This window comes from Equus przewalskii, chromosome 29 (assembly GCF_037783145.1).
Source record: "Equus przewalskii isolate Varuska chromosome 29, EquPr2, whole genome shotgun sequence".
Lineage (NCBI taxonomy): Eukaryota > Metazoa > Chordata > Mammalia > Perissodactyla > Equidae > Equus > Equus przewalskii.
Window position 1 is genome coordinate 1540413 of NC_091859.1, and position 27286 is coordinate 1567698.

Genomic DNA, 27286 nt, shown 5'->3' on the forward strand with positions numbered 1-27286 from the left:
TTGAGAGAAAGTTAAAGTCATGGTCCACCTAGCCTTCTATATCCTTGTAAGTTATGAATTGTGAATAAAGGCAAAATATAGACATTTTTCAGACAAAAAAGGACTAGGAGTGTTTTCTATTTACAGACCATTGTGAAAAGAATGACTACAGGATATACCCCAGGAAGAAGAAAATTTAACCTAGAAAGAAAGAAGCAAGGAAGGGTTAAAGCAGGAAATTGGTAAAACTGATGGTAAATTTAAGTAAGCATCACATCTGAGATAATAATAATGACTAACTTTGGTTGTTTTAAAAATGAGTTGTAACTATAGTGTAACAGGAAAATGAAAATTCATAACAGCTAATGTATTTATACCAGGCTCTTCTCTAAGCCCTTTCTTTGTAATGACTAATTTAATTCTCATAATTCCCAAGCAATTATTATCAACATTTTCATTATTAGCTTTGTTTTTCTGCTGTGGGGACTGATGCAGAGAGATGGACAGTAGCTTGTTTCTCACATGGCAGTAAGAGATATGGTGAAGATCTGGATTTAGGTCATCCAGTTGTTCTGTTGACAACACACTATACAGGATGTATCGTGCACTCAGGTCCTGTTCTCAAGACACATAGAGATATGAATTAACATTAAACTATGTAAAGTCATTACACATTGGCATTTAAGTGCAGCCACTGAAGGAGTAGATAGAAATAGAATATACAGTTTCCAAATGAGTAAAAGGATAAAAGGGGAATAAAGAAAACATGATCAATCTAATAGAGGGGGGAAAAAAAAAGCAAAGTAAAAGCAAGATGAATAGAAATATGGAATAAGAGAGTAGAACAGAATCTGAATATATATATCTAGATATATTTACATATCTATATTCTGGATATCTGGATATGTGTACCTATATCTTTATCTGTCTACACTGAATTTGCCTAGTACAATATAGAATGTGTTAAATTGGATAAAGAAAGAAAATCTGACACTATGTTAACAGAAAATGCACCTTCAATATAAAGCCCAAAATTCTGAATGTAAAAGGAAAGGGAAAGCTGAGGTTATTTGGTGAAATAGATTTTAAGGCGTTAGCATTATTGAGGCTAAAATTATTAAAGGATTTCACCTGGAAGATGTGAACCTGTATGCACCTAATAATATTGGCTTGGAATCTATGAGGCAGAGATTGCCAGAACTACAGATGGACAAGTCCGAATTAATGAACTTGTGGGAGATTTTTGCACCTTTCTCAGAAACAGAGCAAAAACCCTAAAAGAGATTCAGGAGATATAAACAATACAATATTAGTCTCAATAATATTTTTATGACCGTGTTCCTAAAAGTGAGGGGTTAAATATTATTTTCAAGCATCTGTATCAATTACTAGTCTATAAAATTCATCAATTCCTAGTCTAGAAAAATGTGAAGAAATACCAAGGATCAATATCAAACAGACCTTGCTTTTGGCAACAAAGTTAGGTAGTAATAATAAAAGCTAACCTAAAAATCACATGCATTAGAAAGTTAAAAACATATTTTTAAATAATTTATGGGTCAAATAGGAAGTTATGAAATATTTAGAAATTAATGGAAAATGAAAACACTGCTTATTAAATTTCATGGAATACAACTAAAGCTATACGCAGAAGGAATTTAGAGCCTTAAAGGATGTGGTATAAAAGGTCATGTTTAAAACACGAGTGATTTTAAAATTCATCAGCTGATAATTTTATTGAAGAGTTTAGAGAAATAACAGAGTACAATGAAAGAAAGAAACAAGAAAATAGTAAAAAAGATTAGAAATCGATGAAATAAAAAATTAAGAAATAATAGAAGGCTCAACAAAACCAAAAGGAAGTCTTTGAAAAGACTGTTAGGTATATCTGTGACAATCTTAATCCTGAGAAAATGAAAGTACAAATATTACTAAAATTGAAATAACTTTAGATAAGGGAGAGATTTTAAAAATAGAGAATATTTTGAAAATTTCCTGCTCATGCTTTTGGAGCAAATAAAATGCATAATTTTACGAAAAATAGAAATTATCAATAATCCATAGAGATATGGTATCACTAATCAAAAATCTATCCTCCCACAGACAAAACCACGAGGTTTACACAGTTTTACAGGTGTATTTCACCAACTCTTTGGGAAAAGTTAAATCTTATCTTAAACTAAAGAGGAAAGCTTCCCAGCATGTCTAAGTAGGTTGTCTGTCCAGGTGAGCAAACAGCTCAATACTAGAAATTTTATGGCTCTAATTCACTGCGTTAACAGAACACAGGAAAACAGAAGAAACGTCTGAATAGCTGTGATGAAAGTACTGGAAAAGCCCAGCACTACTCCTGATACAATTCTTGACAAACAATAAATGCAAGGAATTTCCTTATCTCACAGCAAGAATTATAGTTGGTAATGAAACAGGAGAAGCGTTCCAGATAAAGTGAAAAATAAGATAAGGATGCCTTCTTTCATTGCTCCTATTTGGCATTGTTCTAGGAATCCTAACTGAGATAAGCCAACGTAAAACATAGAAAAACTATTAGAATTAATTCAGAGAGTTGGCTTGTTTCAAAGTCACTTTTCAAAAATCAGTAAGTGGTTAATATCAGAAATAATAGATTAGAAGTATGATTTTTCAAATCCCACTCACAGTAACAACAAACCATTAGGTGTCTAGAAGTAAATCTAATAGAAGATGTGCAAGACTTATTTGAAGGAAATTGTAAAACTTACAAGTAGGGTGAAGACTGAAATAAATATTCCATGGACATGGATGTTAAGAGGTGACGTTTGAAGATGTCAAATTAACATGCAAATCTAGTGCAATTTTAGCAAAATCCCCAAGAGGATTTTGTGTGTAAGTGTGGAAAATGATTCTAAAATTCATATAGCATAATAAGGAAGTTTTGAAAAAGAATAAGGAAAGATACTGCTCTTATTAGACCTCATGATTTATTATTTAGTTTTAGTGACTACAGAACGTGCTGTCGGCACGATGATGATAGACACACTGCCCAGCAGAAAATAACAGGCATCCGAGTACACGGGTACTTGGTGTGTGGAGAGGGTGCTATAAATCAGTGAGAAAGGCCAGACTCTTCAACAAATGGTACTGAGACAATTGTTTATCTACACAGAAGAAAATAAAATGAGATTCCTATTTCACATCATTCATGCAAATACTTTCTACATGGGTTAATGCTATGACTTTAGAAAGCAAAAGTTTAAAAATCTTAGAAGAAAATATGGGAAAAACATCTTTTTGACCTTGAGGGCAGTGAGAGATTTATTTAAAGAGACCCAGCAAGCACAAACCCTAAAGGGAGCATTTGATATTTGACTACGTTCAAAGTAAAAAATTCTATTTGATCAGGGACATAATGTACAGGGCCAGAACAGACTGGGAGAAGGTTTTACCAATCATACACTAGCAAATGCTGTCGAGAATGTACAAAGAATGACTACAAGTCATGAGAAAGAAGACAACTGATCCAGGGGAAGAACAGGCAAAGGAACAGGACCATTTGCGGAAGAGGAGAATACAGTAGCCATAAACATGTCATGTGACGCTTGAGATCACTGTCGTCAGGAAGATGCAAACTACAACTAACAACGAGACACCTTCCCATACCCACTGGTTAGTAAATATTTCAAAATACAAAATCAAAATGTGGTGAGGACGTGGGGAAGTAGGGACTGTCATCCATGGGGGTGGGATATAAACTGCACAGTTCCTTTGAACAGAAGTTGATAATACTGAGTAAAACTGAGGGACAAATATAACGTGAATTGGAAATATACTGAAACCAGTACGTCATGGCCCTGGTTAATTCTAGAGCTGGAGGGAGGGGAACGGGAAGAAGGGGTATGTGGCTTCAAGGAAATTGTAGTTGTTACATGGTTGAAAAATATACAAAGCAAAGGTGGAAAAAAAATCAATGTTATTCAAATGTTGGGGGTATAAGGATAACGTACTTTTGTGCTGTACTTTTCTGTATTACTGGAATGTTTTATAATTTCTTCAGAGAAAGAGTTGAATGGAGAGGCTTGAGTACTTAAATGACAGTTTTCAGGACATTGGTAAGTGGCTCTTCCTGGAATGCATTTCCCCCTAGAAATCTGTATCCTTTTGCTCAGATACTCACTTCATATTTTCCCTGGAATATCTCCTTCTCAGTGAGGCCTTCTCTGATTTATTTTTGTTATGAACACATTATTATTATTTAACATGCTTAAATGATTGTATTTCTCTCACTTGTCTATCTTTCCTACCAGAATACAGGCTTTCTGTGGAAAGGATTTCTCTCTGGTTCGCTTCTATATCTGTAGCACTTGGAAGAGGGCCTGGCACAGAGCAGACTCTCAATAAATACTTGTTAAATGAGTGAATGAACCAGGGAATTCTGAGTCCTGACCCTGCGTGGTGGAGGGCTGCTGCATCATGGAAGACACAGCAGAGAGGGGTGGAGCAGGCGGATGCTGTGTTTGAACTGGATGGCGTTGACTCGGAGGGGGAGATGGCATATGCAAAAGTGAGGTCAGCAGGCGGTTGGAAATCAAGGAATAAAAGGACAGATGGGCAGAACCAGACTGAAGCAGAATCCCGCTGAGCTCCTGTATTTACAAATAGATGTACTTGGCTGTCAGTGTTGCTGAAGAAAATTGACCAGTCATAAAACAGATAGCTTAATAAGGAAATTCTCTATATTCTATCTTGCTTAAAAAAATAACTGCAACTCAGTTTACTACAAAAGAGATGCTCTGTCTCAAGAGGGATTAAATGCTACTATTTTATCTCTGGGCTCTGCCAGTATTAAACAGCTTTTACTGGTTTCCAAACATTGCATCTGACTCAGCTGTTGTTTGTCGTTTACTGTACAGGGGAAAGAAAGCTTAGTTGTTAAGAGTTAAAAATAATGACAGCCATGCAGAATGAAGCTTCATTGAAGACTCTTATGTTGAAAGAGATTTAAGGAACAAGGATGTATGTGTTTTCCTATGTGTTAGATTTTTGCTAAATATTTGTTTCATGACTGGAGGTTTGCTTGCTGTGGGGTTGAAAGAACAAAAGGTTCTTCAGATGACTCTAGGCCACAAGTTCTGCGTCAGGGTACATTGATTTGATTGGCCAGTTCGTTATAATGAAGAGTTTAGGGCCACACCTGAAAGAGGATGCTTCAAAATTTCTGGAGTGTGTCTGCCAAGGAATCTGAATTTTAAACAATCGCCCCAGGTGATTCTGATGCAAAGCACAATGGGACAACACTTGGAGAAAAATTGCTGTAGATGATTCTGACTTAATGATTTCATTGTTTTGTGTGTGTACCAGTTATGTGCAGTAAATGTGTTATGTGCTTGATAACCATATAGGTAGGTAAAACAGACATGCCAACATTGGCACTTTGAAAGCTGTATTTATTTTTCCAACAGAAAAAGAGGCACACAAAGAAGTACAAAATACGCTCCTAAAAATGAGCCAAAAATCTAACAAGAAACAGTGAGTTAACCAGAGTGAAGATAAAAAAGTTACAATGTATTAGTTTCCTATCGCTGCTGCAAAAAATTACCACAAACTTGGTGACTTAATGCAACACAAATGTATTCTCTTACTGTTCCAAGACTGGGAGTCTGAAATGAGCTTCCCAGGACTGAAGTCAAAGTGTGGGCGGAGCCGGCTCCTTCTGGAGGGTCTGGAGGCCGCCTGAGCCGCCCTCCCAGCGTCTGAAGCTGCATTCCTTGCATCCTGTGGTCCATGGCCTCTTTCTCCTTCTTTACGTCTTCAGATTACTCTCTGCTTCTGTCATGCTATTGCATTCTCCTTTTCTGTAGTCAAAACTCTCTCTGCTTTCCTCTTATAAGGACATTTCGATTACATTTAGGGCCCACCAAATAATCCAGGATAATCTCCTCATATGAAAATCCTTAATTTTAGTCATAATTGCCTTTAGTCATAATGTCCTTTTTGGTAACATTCACAGATTCTAAGGCTTAAGACATGGTTTCTTTGGGGGGCGTTATTCAGCCCACCACATGTATGTAGAAAAATGTGGCAACAGCCGTGTGAACACAGCAAAGCCGTGCCCTTTCCTTGAAGTGTCTGTAAGTTGGTTGAACTCGTAAGCTCCAAAGTGCACTAGTAATTACTGTGCTTAGTAGATACCTGTGAAGTGAGATACAAGAGGAGAGTGTACAGGTTGCCACAGTGCTATTTCCTCACCGAAGCACAGTGCAGTTGGACGCTGTAATCAATCTATTATAACAGCATTTAGTAGTGGAGTGGACAAGCACCTTTATTGCCATTTTATGGGAGTGAGCAACTTGTTGTCAGTCTCTATTGGCTAAAAGGCACTGTATTAGACACAGTAAGGTGCAAAACAAGAAATTGAAAAGACGTACCCAATGCTGAAAGAACTTAAAGTTCTATAGTGAGATGGACAAACACTTTAATTATGGAGCCTACGAACCTGTAGAATAAATAAAGGCCACGGATCCAAAAGGAACCCCATGGTCTGTAGCGAGCCTGTCTCGGAGTTCTCAGCAAGAGTTTCCTCGTGAATCCTTAGTCACATTCTGTGAGGGGACAATACAGTCAGGGACAGGCTGTCAGGGCAGGCTTACACTTGGCAGCACTCCAGACTCCCCTTTTAACGGTGTTCAACGTGAAGAGGATTTAGTCTAGGGCTGGTCCAGACCTCATTCAAGATGCTGAGTGATTGTTCTCAGAATACGCCTGCTCTGCACCCGTGGCCTGGCCTCCATGGTGAGCCTCATGGAGAGGCTCTGACGCTGGTTTCTGCAGTGTGTGCTAGTTATAAAGGTAGTTTGAGGTAGTTGTGGTTTTGCTGTCACCCTGTGCCTCTTTCTTAGGATGGGGTTTTACCACCCATTCATCCCCAATTCTAAATTCTCCTTCTCAGAAGGAGTCCTTTAACTGTGTTGATGGGGACTCCCTATTACTGGCTGTTCTCAAATAAAAGCTACAGAACAAATTTTTCACTTGTAATATTACACTTGTCTACTCACTAGCCCCCCGTCTCAATATGTCTTAAATTTGGAGCCAAAATAATTTCACTTTGTCATTTTCAATCAGCTTGCTTTGCTTCGGCCTCTGAAGTAGCTCTCCAGTTCTCAGAGCAGCACTCCAGACCCCACAAGTGAGATGGGGCCCCTGCACCAGCTCCTGTCCCATCCGCCTGCGCCGCGCCTCCAGCCAGGCCAGCTCCTTCCCCAGCCCCCTCACCTCCTCTTCGTGTTTACCTGCTCCTGCAAAAGGCACCAGTTCCCAGTCTCTCTCAGAGTTTTGTGTGTATTTATCTCCCTAGGAAAAAAAGTTATCTTCTGTATTTTAAATAAGACTAATACTCCTTGGCTTTTGGTTTCTTGTTTACAACATCTTTTCCTCTTTATATCAATATATTTGTTTTCTACTTAGTGCCGAAATCACCTGCTCCCTTCTCTCTGGCTTGTTCTGTTTTACTGATTGGTATGAAGAACCCCAAATCAAATTATGTTCACATAGTCAAATTAATTCAGCTCTATAGCCTGAGAATTTAGTGACAGTACATCACTGCGTTGCAGTTATTAAAGACACTGAGCTTTCAGTTAGGCAAAAAGAAAAGTAAACTTATTATTGTTATTATAGTGATATTTTAAAGACCTGAAATAATTTCTGTGTCTTCCAAAGTTACTAATGTACTCCTGCGGTGTAAAATTTTCTCAGATAATAACTCTGGCAAGCCAGGAGGTTTATTTAACTTACTGTACCAAATTATAAATGTCAAATCAGAGAAAATGTTATTCAAGTTTTTATTTAACAGGTGCACTACTGTGGTAAATGTTTCTTTTTTCATTGTTATGTGATGCAACTACATACTGCTTCATGTAATTATATAGCAACTAGTACAATTCACTTTTAACACAACAAATAATTAAAATAGTCTAGAAGAAAGGCTTTAGACAGAGATTTAGTTTCACTGTCTTAAAATGACTAAATGGCTATAGAAAATCTTCTCTTCAAATTCTTTATCTAAAATCAGAATTTACTGCAAACCCCATACTTATTCTACATGTATTTTATAGAGATAAATAAGAAAATCTGTGAAGCATTTTAAGTTATTAAAAGAAAGCCTCCCAAAATTATTTAGTATAAGATTTTATAATATTTCTGAAAATGGCATGTGTTTGCTTACACTTTTTGCATTATATTACAATTTTATATGTATTTTTACCTCTCCGTTGAAATCTTTAGTACAGTGAAAGGCAGAGCATAGTACGTAGGAATGTGAATAACTGCTTGCTTCTCTTTATTGCCGTGACGCTCTGTTCCTGTGTCACTAAGTCACCGTCCTGTGGAGAGGACTTCTCCGAAGAGCCAGTGTGAATTCGGTCCATTGTGTTAGTCTCCATTGGAAGACTTTGTTGCTGGGTCTCCCCACTGGACCGTAAGTTCCTTGAAGGAAGAGACCCTATCTCTTTTGCTTACCTTTGGACACTTAGCATGTGAACAGTGGCCTTACCATTAACAGATGCTCATTAAATTGTAACTGAAGGCGTATCTGTCCCATTGATGAAATTCTTGAACAGTCTTTGATGTTCCTAATCTAAATTGCACAGCTCTCAGAGACAAAGTCAATTTGAATTTATCTAAATTTCCCTTCCATTATGACTCCCTTCCGAAGAATATTCTATCCTAACAATGGCAAATGTCTGACAGCAATGCCGTCTCTCCTTCCCTAAGAGCACAGAGAACATTTCACAGGTCATGCCACTTTCTCCTGCGAAGTGCAGATATGGTCTCAGGATTCTTTCCAACGCGTCCCCGAAGCAGCCACTCTCAGTTGTCAGGACATTTGAAACTTCATTGGTATCCCTGCTTTTGTGAGAAAGTGAGGTGACTGAAAAGATTGAGGATATCCGCCTTTAGTACTTTTCCCCTTCAATGATTAAAATACTTGAAAGTTTATAAAATGACAAAGCAAACATACTGTAAATATAGACAGTCTATGAAACTATGAGTAAGGGCTACCAGATCACACAGACAGCCCCTAGGAACACCTATTTTGGGCATTTAAGTGTCCCAAGGGATCAAACTAATGCAGCTCCTATCCCTGAGCTCGTGGCTGCTCTTTGTTACCACAGGGCTGGTACCATAAGGATGTTCTTCCAAAGCCAGCTGCTTCTATTACATTTCAATCACTACAGTTATTTCTGTCTTATCAGTACCAAGTTCATGGGCAGTTAATGGGAAAAAAAGGAGGAACACTCAAGAGGAAAGGATGGAGAATGATAGGTGAGCAGGCATGTACTTTCAAGGAAAGTGAGAAATGCAGAGGAGTAAAACTACGTGAAGATAGTAAAACTATGTACAAGATTATTTTCTCCTTAAAATAAGTGAGGACTAGATAAGAAGAATTTAGACAAATTAGTATGCTGAACCAATCTCTCAGGCATAATATGATACATAGATGATGATAAACTGTTAGCCCTGGAAGGAACTTTGGGCTGAGACCCAGAGAAGTTGAATGACTTTCACAAGGTGACAGAAGTAGTTACTGAGGCAGCTGAGTCTCACAGCCCTGTGAGCAGTTCCTACCGTAACGTCTCTTCCACTGGAGTAAACGCGCAGTTTGGTTTATACTGGTTGTTGGGAGAATCTATGCAGAGGGAGAGATAAAGCCTGGTAAGCAATTTACATTTTCGGAGCTGTGCTCTTATCATGGAGTGTCAGGAAATGCAAATAAGCAGGTGTAATAAAACTATATTTCATTGCTTTTGAGTGCTAACTGTGTTTATGAAGATTCAATTTCTATGTTATGATTAAGTAGAACCTAGTTACTCTACAAAAAGAAAACAACCGTTTTTTCACAGTATAAAGTAAATTATTATACAGCAAATGCTTGATTAAGCACATAGGAATTAACCTGTTTGTGAAATATTTTGAGCTTTTTCCCCTCTCCTTCAACTAGGTCTCACTTGTTCCAGTGGGGCACTGGAGTGAGACAGGCACAGATAAGGTGAACGATTGTTCTTAAGTGAGAATGTGACTACACTTGGCTTTACTTGGTAACTAAAGGACTTGTTCAATAGACTGTTAGTACCAGATGAATAAACCCATCCATTTCTCCACTTCCTTGCTGTCTCTCTAGTCCAAACCAGCATCATCTGTCACTTGGGCTTCTGCAGCAGTCAGACTCACTTCCTTTTATTTGTTCCTCTTTCCTCCTAATCCATCACCTACACTGCAGCTAATGTAATCTGTTAAAACATACTTCTGATCATGTCATTCTGTGTCTTAAAATTTTTAAATGACTTGCCTGTGCCCAAAGTATTAAATTAATCTTCTACAATTTGGTCTATAAGGCCTTCTTTAATATGGCTTGAAGCTTCCTTTACTTCTCTAGTCTCACCTCTCAGTATATACCTCTCCACTTTTATAATTTTGTCTCTGCATGGAAAGACTTAACAAGCAGTCCCCCATACCTCAGTTCACCTTGATATAGGTCACTGATGTGATCTTTCTGAAATAAGCTTAATATCCTCCAGTGACTTACTTCCACTATTAGAATTAAGTCCTAATATTTACTATCACCTTTAAAATCACTTATTATTTAGTCAGCATTGTTGCCTGAGCACATAATGTTACTTTGGTCTGGGATATCAGCCACTTGGTAGTTTACTACACCCAGCTAGCTTATCCTTCAAGACTTAGCTGAAACCCCTTATCCCCTGAGAACCCAGTCTTATCAAAGGGTTGCTATCATATGCTCCCTTAGGATCTGTACCTACCTATGAAAGTCATTCATTCATTCCTCACAAATTTATTGACTGCCTATTATATACCAGGCACTTGAGAGGCAAATTGAATAAAATATTTGACCTACCAAAATGGCACTTTCCTATGGTTAGAACTAATAGATAAAAATCTTTTCCCTCATACAAGTTACATTCTTGGGAAAAAGGCAGCAAGCAGCATAATGAGTAAGTAAAATATATCCTTTGTTAAATGGTGATAAATATTACAGGAAACAATAAAGCAAGCAAGGAGGATAGAGAGTCCTGGGGTGGGAGGGAAAACGTCTCAGAAAGAAGAAGTGTTTGGGAAAGTATCTAAAGGAGTAGAGGGAACAAGCCATGGTGATATCTAGGGGAAAACTCAAAAGCCTTGAAGGGAGAATCGCTCTAGCGCATTGGAGGAATGCCCAGGAAGCCGGTGTAGGAATGAAGTGAGGATTTGCATGGAGCAAAGTAGTAGGAAATGAGGCTAGAGAGCTGAAGAGGACTCAGTTTTTATAGGGATATTGGGATCCTTGTAAAAACTTGGGCTTTTACTGTGAATGAGGTGGGAAACCACTGGAGGAGGAAAAGCAGAAGAGCAATATGATTTGACATTCACTTTTAACAGGGACGTTTTAGTTTCTTTGTAGAGAACAAACTGAAGGGAGGAAGACCTCAGGAGGAAACTAGAGCACACATCCAGGCAAGAAGTGAAGGAAGCATGGCGCAGGGTGGTAGTGAAGGGGTTCTGAGAAGTGGTTGAGTATGGATATATTTTTAAGGTAGAGCCATAAGGATTTCATGACCATTTGAACATGGAGTGTGAGAGAAAACAAGGACACTGTTGAGACATTGGGCTTGGGCAGCCAGATGGAAAACTTTAGGAGGAGTAGATGTGTGTGTGTTATCAGGAGTTTGCTTTTAGACATTAAAATCTGTTAGATATCTAAGTGGAGCTGTCCAGTGTGCAGTTGGATTAATGAATCTAGAAGTCTAGAATTATGGGGTAGGTTTTCAGTATCTAAATGATGTTTATAACCAGGAGACTAGATGTTATCACCAAAGGACTGAGTATAGACAGAGAAGTGAAGACCTGTATGGTTTGGAAACTGGGACCCTCCAACATTAAAAAGTGGGAAAGATGAGAAGGAATCAGCTAGGAGACTGAGGCAGGAAGGGGTGGTCAACCAGCTAGAAGGAAAAATAAGATGGAAGCCAAGTGAAGACAGCATTTGAAGGAGCGAAATGAGCAGCTGTGACAAATGCTGCTGATAGGTTAAGCATGTTGAGGACTGGAAACTGACTGCTAGATTTGGGATCCTGGAGTCATTAGCGATGCTGATGAGAACAGTCTGGTAGAGTCATGAGAATGAAAAAGGCTTGTTGCAGTGAGCTCAAGAGAGACGAAAAATAGGAGCATAAACGGGCAACCACCCTAATTATACCTGTTGTCTCAGTGTGTAAGTACTCCTTTTCATTCTAAAAGTGTTGTAGATTGGATGTTAACTTATATGTTAATCCAAACTATATAGAAAACTCTTTCAAGGAGCCTTGCTAGAACCATAGCTGGAGGACCTGCGGTAAACAAAAGATTTTTTTTAAACATAGGAAACAATACAGAGTATTTGTTTGCTGCCGAAAATGATCCAGTTTGGAAGCATAAATTGGTGATATAGGAGATAAAGGGGAGAATTTTGAGAATGATGTCTTTGAAAAGGCAAGAGGGGCTGGAATGTGGAGGGCTTGGCTGCAGACAGGAACTCAGTCAGTTCACCCTTTGTGATGGGAGTGAAGGCAGAGCACACTGTTACATTTCTCACATTTTATTTTGTTGTTGATGTGTTTGTTTTCCACACATTGTGAACCTCTTAAGAGCAGTAAGAGTAAATGCCCTCTTCATTTTGTGGCAGGAATTTTTATTGTTCTATTTCTATTCTCTAGTTCAATGCCTGGCACACAGCAGGTGTGCAATAAATGTTCAAATGAACAAATGAAGACACTGTGCTAAGCACGTGTATGTTTTATCTTCTTACTCAGATTGGATCATTTCCATCAAATCTTGACAACCAGATGGATTTAATCATGTTTCTCTTGTCTGGGCCTCCAGATATCTTGACTGACTGGTGGAGTTGATTGATAGGAATGATCAATGACGGTTCCTAGGAGTAAGATCAATGACCTTTTGCTGCATCATTTTGCAGGGATCCTGGTTATGGTTTTAACATGAATTTACTATTTACTTCACCTTGAACCTTCTGCAAGCCATCTCTTCTCCTCAGTATCCATTGTGCCATTTACAGTTTGCCATTCATATGGCATGTATCATTATCTGTTATTATTATCTAACTTACCTAATAACTGGGAAGGTCTTTGAGAATGGGGGTTACATCTTCCTTGCTTTTTTTCTTTGGTTAGAGAACGTGTCTTCTTCATCACTAAGTTAAGTCCAGGCCCTGTTGCAAAGCAGATGCTAAGTAAATATTGTTGTATGACTGAATGCATGAATGAATGATTACTGTCTGTGGTGCATGCTGTTGGCATGCAGAGCAGGTCGTCTTTCCTGTTTGACATGCCTATCCCCTGGCTCTCATTGCTTTGCTCCTAACAGCTCACACCTGAAATCTTCTCCAAAGTCTGTCCTTGGGCCACTGGAGCTACATCACCCAGATGCTGCAAGAACAAGAAGTGCCTGGGATTTTATGTCTTCTCCTTGGTAACCAATATCCAATGACCGAGGTGCAGGAGTATTCGAGTCTAGCTCTCGTGCCTCAAGGCAGTGCAAACTCACCAGTGCAGCTTACACTCCAGAGCTCCCTGCAGGGTCAGGCTGAGGCCAGGACTTCACCTGAAACTGTACCCTTGCTTGGCTTATTATCCTCCCTTCTCTTGCTTCCCTTGCTCCCTTGTGGGTTTCTCCTAAGGATGCTTCCTTAGTAAATCACTTGAATACTCGCCCTTTCCTTGGGGTCTGCTTCTTGGGAACTTTACCTAAGATGTTGCATGTTTATAAGCAGTTGATGTCAGGGGCAGGGAATCATAGCTGCTGTCTTTCTAAGGATGTGAAGTTCTGCTGCTGCAGGTGGTGTCTCCTGATAGGTCTTCGTTTTATATTCTGCCAACCAAAACCATAGATGATGGTGAATTAAATTTGATATTTGATTTGGTTGTTCGGTGGGAAGCAGTTTCAAAATTTCAGTAAATAATTGTTATTGAATTTAGTAAATATCTTATTGAATTACAGGTCTTTCTAACATAAAATCAGAATGTACTCCCTTAACCGTCTACTCTTTTTAATTATCCATATCTCTATCTCCTCTTAAGGAAGGATAATACAGAGTTAATTGTATAATCAATTTTTACATGATTGAGTGCATCTTTCTTTTGTCTTCCTGTTGAATATAAATATCCATTTCCACATACCGAGTAAACCGTTTTTTTTAGTGATTTTAAAAGAACACAAACTCCTTTATCGGTAAAATGGGATTGAGAGTAATGTGTTTTAGAACTGAAATGCACTTTAGCAACGAGCTGGTGGCCAACAACTTCATTTTATAGATGAGAACATTTGAGACCCAAAGAGGTTAAGTACTTTGTTCAGTATCACCCAGCTTGGTTAGTGGCAGAACAGGACTAACACCAGCTCCCGGGCTGCTGTGTTCTCCGCTGCTCCACGAAATGCCTATTTCTTATTCACAGAATTGGTGTGAGGATTAGAGACCTCACATCTGTGAAACGGTTTTAACCATTGGGAAGAAAGATGCTGGAAAGCTTTATGAAACCTTTATGAAAACTAATCCCATTTTAACCTTTTCTGTACAATTGTTAGTTTTGTTCAGTTTTATGTTGTTTGCCTCAGGCTTCTTTTTGACCAAGAAATAGGTAATATACAATGCTTGATTTAAAAATCAATATTAAGTATCTGGATTGTGTTAGAAATATGAATTACTTCACCTAGTTTTAAAGCCAGGAGAAGTTGCAGACGGCCTTCTGTAATGGCAATTTGTTTATGAACAGGAAAAGTTTTCTATTCCTACTTTGCATGTTGGGAAGAAGGACAGTTGGTTCCAAAGAAAGGGAGGAAGTATAAATTATATTTTTGTTCAGCCTGATAATACTTCCAAAGCTTGATGCAATGTGTCTTTAACAAACCATGAATTTTCTCTCCTGCCGAGCCACCATATCCTGCCTATTTTCAGCGTAGTCAGGGGACCATTATACTAATCCACTATGCCTTCATATCTCTGGCAAGCACATGTAAGTGATAACTTTGAATATTTATTTTGATGCAAGGTGTATAAATCTTCTCTATGTCATCTTGTAAAGCGAGGAAATTGTGACTTGCTCAACTTGGTTACTTTAATTGTTTAAGTTTGGTTCTTTCAGCATACTATGCTTTGATGTATGTACAAGAATACTGTTTAAGTTTTGTAGTATTTGAAGTGATTTGGGTAGATTCAAATATGCAGAGAAGATAAAATTTGAGTACCAAGAGGCTAAAGTCACTTCTCTCTCTATTTTTAATTAGGTCCGATTATATGCAAGACCCGATGCTATCAGAAGAGGATCCGGGGACTATGCTCTGCATATAACAAAGAGGTTAATAGAATTTTATGAAGACTACTTTAAAGTGCCCTATTCCTTGCCAAAACTAGGTAAGAATTTTCTTGGTTATTTTATTGGAAGGGCTCCTTGAAGGTGGAATTTCTTCTTCGTGTGTTTATTTGAGACATCCAGAAGCATGAAAATTCCAGCGGTTAAATTTTTAGAGAAGATGAGCACGAAAAATAATTTATTCCGAAGAGATAAAATACAATTTAGTGTTTCTGAAGTCTTAGCAAAAAGTGCTTTATGTAAGTTTAGGATTCCAAAAGCTAACCTAAATAGCTGTAATTTGTTGAATACATTCTGTGGAGGGTACTGGCCAACATCTTGCTTAATCTTCACAGCTGCTATGTGGGTAAGTACTGTCAGGACATTTTGCACATGCGGACGTTGAGACCCAGGGAGTCTCCCATCTGTTCAGACAGCCAGTAAGTGAAGGAGCTGGGGTTTCAAGCTAGGTCTTGATGACTCCCAGACTATTTGATATTTTACCCTGAGAAGGTGCTCATTGATTTGTTTCTCTATCCTAATTCTCAGATGTTGGACTTCAACGTATTAGTTATACCTTAGATTACTTTTGTTCAGTCATAATTCCAATGCACATAGTAAATAGGATAAAATCAAGAGGGAGGGGAAACTATAATGATGGAGATTGTGTTCACCATGAATATTCTTCCATTTCTTCTTTTTACAAAGAGAATATGTTGAATAGTTGTTTGTTGAATGAATATATGAATGAATTTTGTTATCCTAATTTGAAAGAAGCTACTGCTTTTGCATGGGAATGAACTATGAATTTCCAGGAAGTTAAAAAGATACATACACCCATTAGAAATGCTGAAGTTATTTTTCCTTCTCAGAAGTCCTGTTTTGAAATATTGCATCACAGCAGTCCTTTGTTCTCCATCCCTTCTCCCCAGGCTTTGTCCTGCCCAAGAGCATTTTTGATCAGCAGCCACATACAATTCCTGCTCATTGGAGAGAATCAAGTGCTGACCTGGTCACACGTGTCAGTGTGTGCGCTGCAGGCTCTCCTCTCTGGAGGGCTGGGTCTGTTTTGTTAAAGCACCTGCTTGCCGTGCAGCTTCATTGGTCTTACACCAAGTCATTCAAAAAGTAGATAGGATGGCTGATGTTGTTATCAATGGGTGTGGCATACAATTTTAATGAGTCATATTACAATGTTCTGAGGTCTTTTTTTAAAATATATTCTTTTAGGATCCATCAGATTTTATTTCAAATTTCGAAACAAAATTTTATTTCAGATAGGATCTATGTTTTGTTTTGTTTTGTCTTCTTTCTTTCTTTCCCCCTCTATAGCAACTTCCCTATCAGAATCTGTTACACTGAAATCTCCCTAGTAGGCATCCAAGGCAGGAAGCACTATCTGACCTCATTTGCATGGGAGGTAACATTGTTCTGTACTCCAGGTAAACTGACTGGGACCTTCCCAGCTTGACCCTAATGTAAAATTCACGAGTGCTTATGTTGCAAGTTCAGCAAGAGAAATGAAATGTGGATCCTTGTCCCCTTCAGACCAGTACTTAGTAGAAGAACTCAATTTGGAATGTCAGGGGGCTCCCTGTGACTGGCAGCAGGCAGCGGGAAGCTCCTCTGTTCCTGTTTGGCTCACAGCTGAGCCATGCAGGCTTTCATCTGTGGAAAGAGCTGTATTCTCTGCTACAATTGCTTGTTAATCTGCCTTACGGTGTATACAACTGAATAATTTGACTTAGCCCAGCGCACTGCTTTTTATGTATCTAGGGGAGTTACCACAACCTGTTGTACTTCGTAAAATTTCTCTTAAAGTTCTAGTTATTTTATATTTCTGTAGATACGTGGATCTAAATGTTAATGGATTTAAAACTATGTTTTCTAAATACCCCCCACATAGAAATTCCTGAGCACAGAAGCATTTTGACAAGTCCTTACTTTCCATTGTACATTATGAATCATATTTTAAATAAATTCTATGGAAACCAATTCAGTCTTGATAATGGTGAAGGTGGATTATCCTAGATATCAGCTGCACCTGTCTTGTCTCTTCAGATCATCTAAGATGGTTTCCAAGACCATTCTCTCCTTCCTTCCACCCTCCTTCCTTCTCCTCTCTCCGTCTCTCCCTTTCTTCCTTCCTTCTATCATTTATTTAATGAGCATTTATTAAGTGCCTTCTTTGGGCACTTTTCTATGTGATGGGGATACAACAGTGAATAAAAAGGCAAAAATCCCTCCCCTCTTGGGGCTTACATTTTGTTAGAGAGAGACGTTAAAGAAATTAGTAACACGTATAGTGTATCAAATGGAGATAAGTGCCATTAAAAATAAATCTAGAACAGAGGGATAGGAAGTGTGTGGGACAGATGGGGTGTGGCAGGGGGCTGAATATTTTAAATAGGTGAATATGGAAGGCTTCATTGGGAAGCTGACTTTTGAGCAACAAACTTAAGGGAGTAGAGTAAGCCAAGTGGATATCATCGGGCAAGAACTGCAGGCAGAGGGAATCAAGTGCCCAGACTTTGAGGTGGGGGTTTAGTTGGCATATTTGAGGAACAGTAAAGAGTCGAGCATGACTGGAGCAGAGTGAGTGAAGGGGGTGAGATAGATGAGGTCAAAGAGTAGTGGGTGGCTGACAGATCATGTGGAGCCAGCAGGCTCTGGGAAGAACTTTGGCTATTGTTTTTTTTCTGGGTTAAGTGGAAATCTATTGGTCAATTTTGAGCAGAGGTATTACATAATCCGTTTTCTGTTATAAAAGGGTTATTTTTGTGGCTAGGTTGAATACATTGTAGGGCAGTGGTTCTCAGTCAAGGGTTGATTTTCAACCTCAGAGGCATTTGGAAATATCTGGGGACAATTTTGTTTGTTGCTACTCAAGGGGGATTGGTGGACTGTTTGCTCCCGGTGTTTAGTGGATAGAGGCCAGGGATACTGCTAAATATCCTACAATGCGCATGGTAGCCCTCACCGCAGTTATCTAGCCCAAAATGTCAGTAGTGCTGAGATTGAGAGATCCTGATGTAGGGGAAAGGGCAGAGGCATGAAAACCAGTTAAGAGTCTATGGAAAAATTCAGGCAAAATATGATGGTTGTTTGGGCTAGGATGTTAATAGTGAGGTAGTTGGAATGGTCCAATTCTGGACATGTACTGAAAGTAGAGACAAAAATTTGCTGATGAACAAGATTTGGGATGTGAGAGAACAAGAAGCACCAAGGGCGACTCCAAGATTTTTGGCCTGAGAATCTGAAGAATGGAGTTGCTGTTTACTGACACAGAAAGATTGTGGAAGGAGATACTTTTTGATGCTGACGTGTCTATTAAACATTTAGGTGGCACTGTGATGTCTGTAAGAAATTCAAATAGACAGCTGAATTTATAAATATAGAGTTTGAGTGAGTAATCTGGCTAGAGATATCCATTTGCCAGCATTATGATATATAAAGCTATGAGGCTGGATGGGATCAGCAGGGTTTTGAGAGAAGATTAAAAAAATAATAGGTACAGGGAGCGACTGATCCAGTGTTCAGAGGTTAGAGAGATTAGGAGCCAGTCAAGGCTACTGAGAAGGAGCAACTGGTTGAGACACTAAGTAAACAGGTACAGAATATGTGGTGTTCCAGGTATCTAGTGAAGAAAGTATTTCAAAGTATAGCAGATGATAAATTGTGGTAAGTCAAGTTAGATGAGGACTGAGAATTGATCATTTCTGGGTGCTAGGCATGTGAAGGTCACTAGTGGCTTTGACAAGAGCAGTTTCAGGACAAAGCTGGATGGGTGTGTTCCAAAGCAAGTGGGGGCAGAACTGGGGAGCGGATATAGTGACTAGAGTCTGTGTGAGTACAGAGAACGGATCAGCATTTCTGAAAATGCCCCGTGGGCAGCGTTCAGGGAATACGGGGAAAGGGAGAAATGTTTGTATTCTCATAGTGTGCCTCTGCATGAGAGCTTGAACTGATAGCAGCCTTATCTCGCAGGTCTGTCCCTGTGCCAAACCATGTCAAGGAAGATGTGGGACTTGCCTCTTTCTTTGATTTGAGTTAGAAAACCAAAAACTGAAACAAATAAATAAGAAAACTCTCCACCAATTGACCTGACTTTACGGGACGCTTTGGACGGGATGTGGGTATGTGTGAACGCCAGGATGTTACATGGCAACAAAACAAAACAAACCCTTAAAATGTAATATTGGATTCTCCTTTTCTTAAAAGTCACTTTGCCATTCTGTCACAAATTCTGCAATATCTTCTCTCTTTTCTTCTCAAGTTCTTTCTCATTTCTCATGCTGAGTAGTTTAACTCTCTCTACAGTGGCATCACCTCATGTCAGCTCATCTTTGAGGGTAGTTTATCAGAATAGTTCCGGAGCAGGAATTCTGATACTTGCTGTTAGGACAACAATTTATTCTCCTGTTGCACAAGGATATTCCTTTAACATTTTTAAACCAAAATAGGCAGCCAGTGTATACTGTGCAAGGATTTGTTTTTAAATCTCTAAATTAGGTAATTAAAATTATTGGTATGAGGTTTGTCGATGTTTTCTCTTTCTTGGTGCTGAGCTGTGATGAGAGGTATGGGTCTACCTGATGGAGTGCAGTGTCATTCCCATGGCTCCACACCCTAATTTCACGAGGACTCTCAGGGGCATGGAGGTTCTTTACTTTAAAAGAAGGTGGTTGTAGATGTAAAAGAATTGTCTGTCCTCTTATCCCAAAAACGTATTGCCCGCAACTTTAAAAACAAATGGGTTTGTGTTTACTAAATTTTGGCCACTCTTAAGGGCTTTGTATATCCTAACTCATTCAATCTTTTTCATTGCCTTTTGAGGTAGTAGCTGTTATTTTCTCATTTTCTGGGTGGGGAAAGTAGGCATTAAGTGACTAAGTAATGTACTCAGATCACACAGAAGGAATTAGTGGATTTATAATTCAAACCCAGTCTCTCTGGCTCCAGAGGACTAGGATTCTGCTGAAACAGATTTTAGAAATTTTGAAAATTCAGAGATTAAAATATGTCACCTTAATAAACTGGGCTATCTTATTGTTAGAGAGAGAACATAATCACTATTTGTGTTAATTTCACGTTGATGTTAAACCTAATATATGGTCCTTGTGGAAAATTTGGAAGCAAAAAACATAAAGAAGTGCACATCTTAGAACTCATAATTTCATCAACCAGAAGATGTATTTATTTCAAATGTTTTTTCATCATAGATGTTTTCTAAGTTAATTAGGTGGCAGATAAAGTGGTTCAAAATTGTATTGGAATCTTTTGTTATTCATCCTGTTTAGATTTCAGTTAATTATGGCACATAGTTTTCAGTTTCCTTTTGCTGCTACTTTGTAATTTGTAAATCGATAAGTTTTGAAAATGAGTTTACTGATTGCTTCTTCTCAGGACACCATGCTTTTATGAAGAATTTGGTACCTCCCTGGCACAGTGCTGTGATTGTAGAGGGAGCACGGATATTTTGTAACAAGAATTTCTGGCCTCAAGGAGATTGTGGTTTTGTTGAGGACAGAATACAATATTTACAGGAATGGATGGATTAGAAACACACAATACGGAGTATAATCAAGTACCAAAATTTTGTATGACAAAAATACAGTACCACATTAAGAATATGGGATCATTGCACAATGATGTAAGCATGAAATGCACATAAAAAGGAAACCTTATCTTTACCTGAATCTTGAAAAAATAAACAAATGTAATCGGGGGTGGAGAAGAAAGGGGAGAAGTCATTGTGAGAACTGTGTAGTAGGGAAAGTCCATAGATACTGTAGGCTCTATATATTGTGTTGATGGAGTCTACTTTTCTAGAATGGAACAGATAAGTTGTAGGACAGATTGCCCTATTGGAGGTCATAAATAGGAGAGGCTAGTTTGAATGATTGAGTTTCATTGAAGCTCTAACAGGTGTATCCATTTCTTTATTGTGGTGGTGATGATGGTGACGATAATGACAATTTGCTATCTGCAAGTAGTAAAGCTTTGGAGTTTTTTCTTTCATGAAATATTTGTATTCACTGCTAAATCTTTCACTCTTTGTGGTTATGTATCTTTTTTCTCTGAACAGTGGATATATTTTCTGTTTTTAATTTGAGGTGATAATTATATAATACTATTCCTCTCTTAATTATGCATCTCAAACTTGAGTTATTATTTGAGATTTATTTTTTTAAGTATGACTTTTTCTACCTTCCTTTTGATTAGGTAAATACTGCGTACTGTGCATGTGTTTTGTTGATGGCCCTAAGGAGTAACACTGTTTTTTTTTTATTGTTGAGTTAATGATAGGTTACAATCTTGTGAAATTTCAGTTGTACATTATTGTCTGTCAGTCACGTTGTAGGTCACCCCTTCACCCTTTGTGCCCACCCCCCACCCCACCTTTCCCCTGGTAGCCACTAGTCTGTTCTCTTTGCCTACATTTTTAAATTCCACATATGAGTGGAGTCATATAGAGATTGTTGTTCTCTATGTGGCTTATTTCACTTAACATAATTCCCTCAAGGTCCATCCATGGTGCTGCAAATGAGACGATGTTGTTACTTTTATGGCTGAGTAGTATTCCATTGTATATATATACCATATCTTCTTTATCCAATCATCTGTTGATGGGCACTTAGGTTGCTTCCACATCTTGGCGATTGTAAATAATGCTGCAATAAACATTCGGGTGCACAGTACAAAAACAGTTTGGTTTTTGCTGACCTCAAGCTTTTTGTATAGATACCCAGTAGTGGGATAACTGGATCGTATGGTAGTTCTATTTTTAAGTTTTTGAGGAATCTCCATACTGTTTTCCATAGTGGCTGTACCAGTTTGCATTCCCACCAGCAGTGTATGAGGGTTCCTTTTTCTCCACAACCTCTCCAACATTTGCTACTTTTTGTTTTGGTTATTTTTGTCATCCTAATGGGTGTAAGGTCATATCTTAGTATAGTTTTGGTTTGAATTTCCCTGGTTATCAGTGATGAACATCTTTTCATGTGCCTATTGACCATATATCTACTTTGGAGAAGTGTCTGTTAAGCCCATTTTTTGATCAGGTTGTTTGATTATCTGTTGTTGAGTTGTGTGAGTTCTTTATATATTATGGATATTAAGCCTTTGTCAGATGTATGACTTGGCAAATATTTTTTCCCAGTTAGTGGGTTTTTTTTTTGTTTCAATCCTGTTTTCCTTTGCCTTGAAGAAGCTCTTTAGTCTGATGAGGTCCCATTTCTTTATTCTTTCTATTGTTTCCCTTGTCTGAGAAGACATGGTGTCTGAAAAGATCCTTTTGATACTGACGTCAAAGAGTGAACTGCCTACATTTTCTTCTAGAAGCCTTATGGTTTCAGGTCTTACTTTTAGGTCTTTGATCCATTTTGAGTTTATTTTGGTGAATGGTGAGAAAGAATGGTCGGTTTTCATTCTTTTACATGTGGCTTTCCAGTTTTCCCAGCACCATTTGTTGAAAAGACTTTCTTCTCTCCATTGTAGGCCCTCAGCTCCTTTGTCAAAGATTAGCTGTCCATAGATGTGTGGTTTTATTTCTGGGCTTTCACTTCTGTTCCATTGATCTGTGCACCTGTTTTTGTACCAGTACCATGCTGTTTTGATTACTGTAGCTTTGTAGTATGTTTTGAAGGCAGGGATTGTGATGCCTCCAGCTTTGTTGTTCTTTCTCAGGATTGCTTTAGCAATTTAGGGTTGTTTGTTGCCCCATATGAGTTTTAGGATTATTAGTTTTATTTCTGTAAAGAATGTTATCGGGATTCTGATTGGGATTGCATTGAATCTGCAGATTGCTTTAGGTAGAATGGACGTTTTAACTATGTTTATTCATCCAATCCATGTACATGGAATGTTTTTCCATCTCTTTATGTCATCATCCATTTCTTTCAGAAAATCCTTGTAGTTTTCGTTGTATAAGTCTTTCACTTCCTTAGTTAAATTCACCCCAAGGTATTTTATTCTTTTTGTTGCGATTGTGAATGGTATTGTGTTTTTGAGTTCTTTTTCTGTTAGTTTGTTATTAGAGTATAAAAATGATACTGATTTATGTAAGTTGATTCTATACCCTGCAACTTTGTTGTAGTTGTTGATTATTTCTAAAAGTTTTCCAATGGATTCTTTGGGGTTTTCTGTATATAAGATCATGTCGTCTGCAAACAGTGAGAGTTTCACTTCTTCCCTCCCTATTTGGATTACTTTTATTCCTTTTTCTTGCCTAATTGCTCTGGCCAAAACCTCCAGTGCTATGTTTAATAAGAGGGGTGATAGAGGGCATCCGTGTCTCATTCCAGTTTTCAGGGGAATAGCGCTCAGTTTTTGCCCATGGAGTATGGATGTTGTCTGTGGGTTTGTCATATATGGCCTTTATTATGTTGAGGTAGTTCCCTTCTATCCCCATTTTGTTCAGAGTTTTTATCATAAATGGTTGTTGGATCTTGTCAAATGCTTTATCTACATCTATTGAGATGATCATGGTTTTTATTCTCCAATTTGTTGATGTGGTGTATCACGTTGATTGATTTGCAGATGTTGAACCATCCCTGTATCCCTGGTATGAATCCCACTTGATCATGATGTATGATCCTTTTGATGAATTGCTGAATTTGGGTTGCCAAAATTTTGTTGAGAATTTTTGCATCTATGTTCATCAGCGATATTTTGGCCTGTGGTTCTTTTTCTTGCTGTCCTTGTCAGGCTTTGGTATCAGCATGATGTTGGCCTCATAGAATGTGTTAGGAATTGTTCCATCCTCCCTAAGTTTTTGGAATAGCTTGAAAAAGATAGGTATTAAATCCTCTCTGAACGTTTGGTTGAATTTCCTGGGAAAGCCGTCTGGTGCTGGGGTTTTTTTCTTTGGGATACTTTTGATTGCTGTTTCAATCTCTTTCCTTGTGATTGTTCTGTTCAGATTGTCTGCTTCTTCTTGACTCAGGTTTGGGGTATTGTAGGAGTCCAAGAATTTATCCATTTCCTCTGGTTTATCCATCTTGTTGGCATACATTTTTTCATAATATTCTCTTATAATCCGTTGTATTTCTGTGGAGTCTGTTGTTATTTCTCCTCTTTCATTTGTGATTTTGTTTATTTGAGCTTTCTCTCTTTTTTTCTTTGTAAGTCTGGCTAGGAATTTGTCAATTTTGTTTATATTCTCAAAGAACCAGCTCTTTGTTTCATTGATCCTTTCTACTGCCTTTTTTTGGTTTCAATAGCATTTATTTCTTCTCTGATTTTTATTATTTCTCTCCTTCTGCTGACTTTGGGCTTTGGTGGTTCTTCTTCCTCTAATTCAGTTGGTGTGGTTTAAGATTGCTTACTTGGGATTTTTCTTGTTTGTTAAGATGTATCTGTATTGCGATGAATTTTCCTCTTAATACAGCTTTTGCTGTGTCACTTATGAGTTGGGATGGCATGTTATCATTTTCATTTGTCTCCAGGTACTTTCTGATTTCTTCTTTAATTTCTCCAATGATCCGTTGCTTGTTCAATAGCATATTGTTTAGTTTCCACTTCCTTGTGCCATTCTCAGCTTTTTTCTTGTAACTAATTTCTAGCTTTATAACATTATGATTGGAGAAGATGCTTGTTATTATTTCAATTTTTTTAAATTTGTAGAGGCTTGCCTTGTTTCCCAACATATGGTCTATCCTTGAGAATGTTCCATGTGTGCTTGAGAAGAATGTATATTCTGCTGTTTTTGGATGGAGTGTTCTATATATGTCTATTAAGTCCAACTGTTTTAGCTTTTCATTTAGCTCCATTGTTTCTTTGTTGATTTTCTGTCTGGATGATCTGTCCATTGATGTGAGTGGGGTGTTGAGGTACCCTACTATTATTGTGTCATTTTTGATATCTTCTTTTAGGTTTGTTAATAGTTGCTTTATGAACTTTGGTGCTCCTGTGTTGGGTACATAGATATTTATAAGCGTTATTTCTTCTTCATGAAGTGTCCTTTTATCATCCTATATTGGCCCTCTATGTCTCTCTTTACCTGCCTTATCTTGAAGTCTGTTTTGTCTGATATAAGTATTCTGACACCTGCTTTCTTTTGTTTGCTATTAGCTTGGTATTGTCTTCCACCCCTTCACTCTGAGCCTGTGTTTCTCCTTGGGGCTGAGGTGTGTTTGCTGGAGGCAACAAATTGTTGGATCTTGTTCTTTAATCCATGTTGCCACTCTGGGTCTTTTTATTGGAGAGTTCAATCCATTTACATTGAGGGTGAGTATTGATGCATGGGGGCTTAATGCTGTCATTCTGTTGCTTGTTTTCTGGTTTTCCTGTGTTTCCTTTGTTTCTCGTCCTGTGTGTTTTAGCCTACCATTGACTTCTGCAATTTCTTATGCTGGGTTTCTTAGCTTTTTCCCTACTTATTTTTTGTGTCTCTATTCTGTTTTTTAGTTTAGTGGCTACCCTGAAGTTTGTATTCAGAATCTCGTGTATAACATAGTCCATTTTCTCATGGTCTCTTACTTCCTTAGCCTAGACAGATTCAGTCCCTTTCCTCTTCTGCTCCTAAATTATTATTTTCATCTCTTATTCCAAGTTGTGTTGTGAGTTTGTGGTTAGAGTGATAAGACTTTCTTTGCTTTGGTGATTTCCTTCCCTTTATCCTAATGCTATAGTTGAATATTTGCTATCCTAATCTGATTCTATATGTTTGTCTCCCTACTCTGTCTTTTGTTGACGCCTTGCTTCCTTTTTTCCTTTTTTCAGGTATGAGAGCCTTCTTGAGGATTTCTTCTAGTGGAGGTCTTGTGGATATGAAGTCCCTTAGTTTTGTTTGTCTGGAAAAGATTTAATTTCTCCCTCATATCTGAAGGATATTTCTGCCAAATAGAGTACTTTTGGCTGAAGATTTTTATCCTTTAAAGTTTTCAATATGTCATTGCAATCTCTCCTAGCTTGTAACGTTTCTGTAGAGAAATCCACTGAAAGTCTGATAGGGGTTCCTTTGTAGGTTATTTTCTTCTGCCTTGCTTCCCTGAGTATTCTTTCTTTGTCATTCATTTTTGCCATTTTTACTACTATATGCCTTGCAGTAGATCTTTTTACATTGACAAATATAGGAGATCTGGAAGTTTCCTCCACACACATTTCTCTCTCAATTCCTAGATTTGGGAAGTTTTCTTCTATTATTTCTTTGAGCACACTTTCTGCTCCATTTACCTTTTCCATGCCCTCAGGAATTCCCATTATTCTTAAGTTGCATTTTCTCATTGAGTCAGCTATTTCTCAGAGATTTTCTTCAGTTTTTTTTTAGACTTATTTCTCTTTCTTCCTCTGCCTGGAGCCCTTCAGCCTCTCTATCTTCAATTATGCTAATTTTCTCCTCTATGGTGTCTACACAGGCATTCAGGGAATCTGTATATTGTTTTATCTGATCCATTGTATTTTCCATTTCTAGTATTTCTGATTGATTCTTCTTTATAGTTTCAATCTCTTTTGTGAAGTAACTCCAGAACTCATTAACTTGTTTCTCTATATTTCCCTTTACCTCATTGAGTTTTTTGATGATAGCTATTCTGAACTCATTTTCACTTAGTTTACCTATTTCCAAGTCCTCAGGACATACTTCTGTGTTTTTATTGTTTTCCTTTTGGACTGGAGGTTTTATAAATTGCTGGATGGTAGAGGAGCGGCTTTTGCGCGTGATGCTATTATTCGGTTGTGGTTACAGCCTGTCCCCACTAGATGGGGGTCAAGAGCCGCACATTCTGAGCCCTTCCACATTCAGCTACATGACGCATGTAGCGCGGGTTGGGGGAGGAGGGGCAGTTTCTCTTGTGTGCAGACCTGGATTCTGATCAGCTCTTGCTCTCCAGTTTCCCAGGGCCCTGGCGTGATGGGGTCCCCCATGTGAAAGCTTTCAGACCTGGATTCCAATCATCTCTTGTTCTCCAGTTTCCCAAGGCCCTGGTGTGATG

General features: G+C 38.3%; 1 protein-coding gene across 4 annotated transcripts in view; it reads left to right on the forward strand.

The window, feature by feature from the left end:
* The window catches only part of TRHDE (thyrotropin releasing hormone degrading enzyme), a 361666-nt gene that overhangs the window by 88970 nt on the left and 245410 nt on the right, over positions 1 to 27286 (forward strand). For all 4 annotated transcript variants that reach the window (XM_070600300.1, XM_070600298.1, XM_070600299.1 and 1 more), the window contains exon 3: positions 15286 to 15412. In XM_070600300.1, the coding sequence (XP_070456401.1) occupies positions 15286 to 15412 (127 nt within the window). The remainder of the gene's footprint in view (positions 1 to 15285; positions 15413 to 27286) is intronic.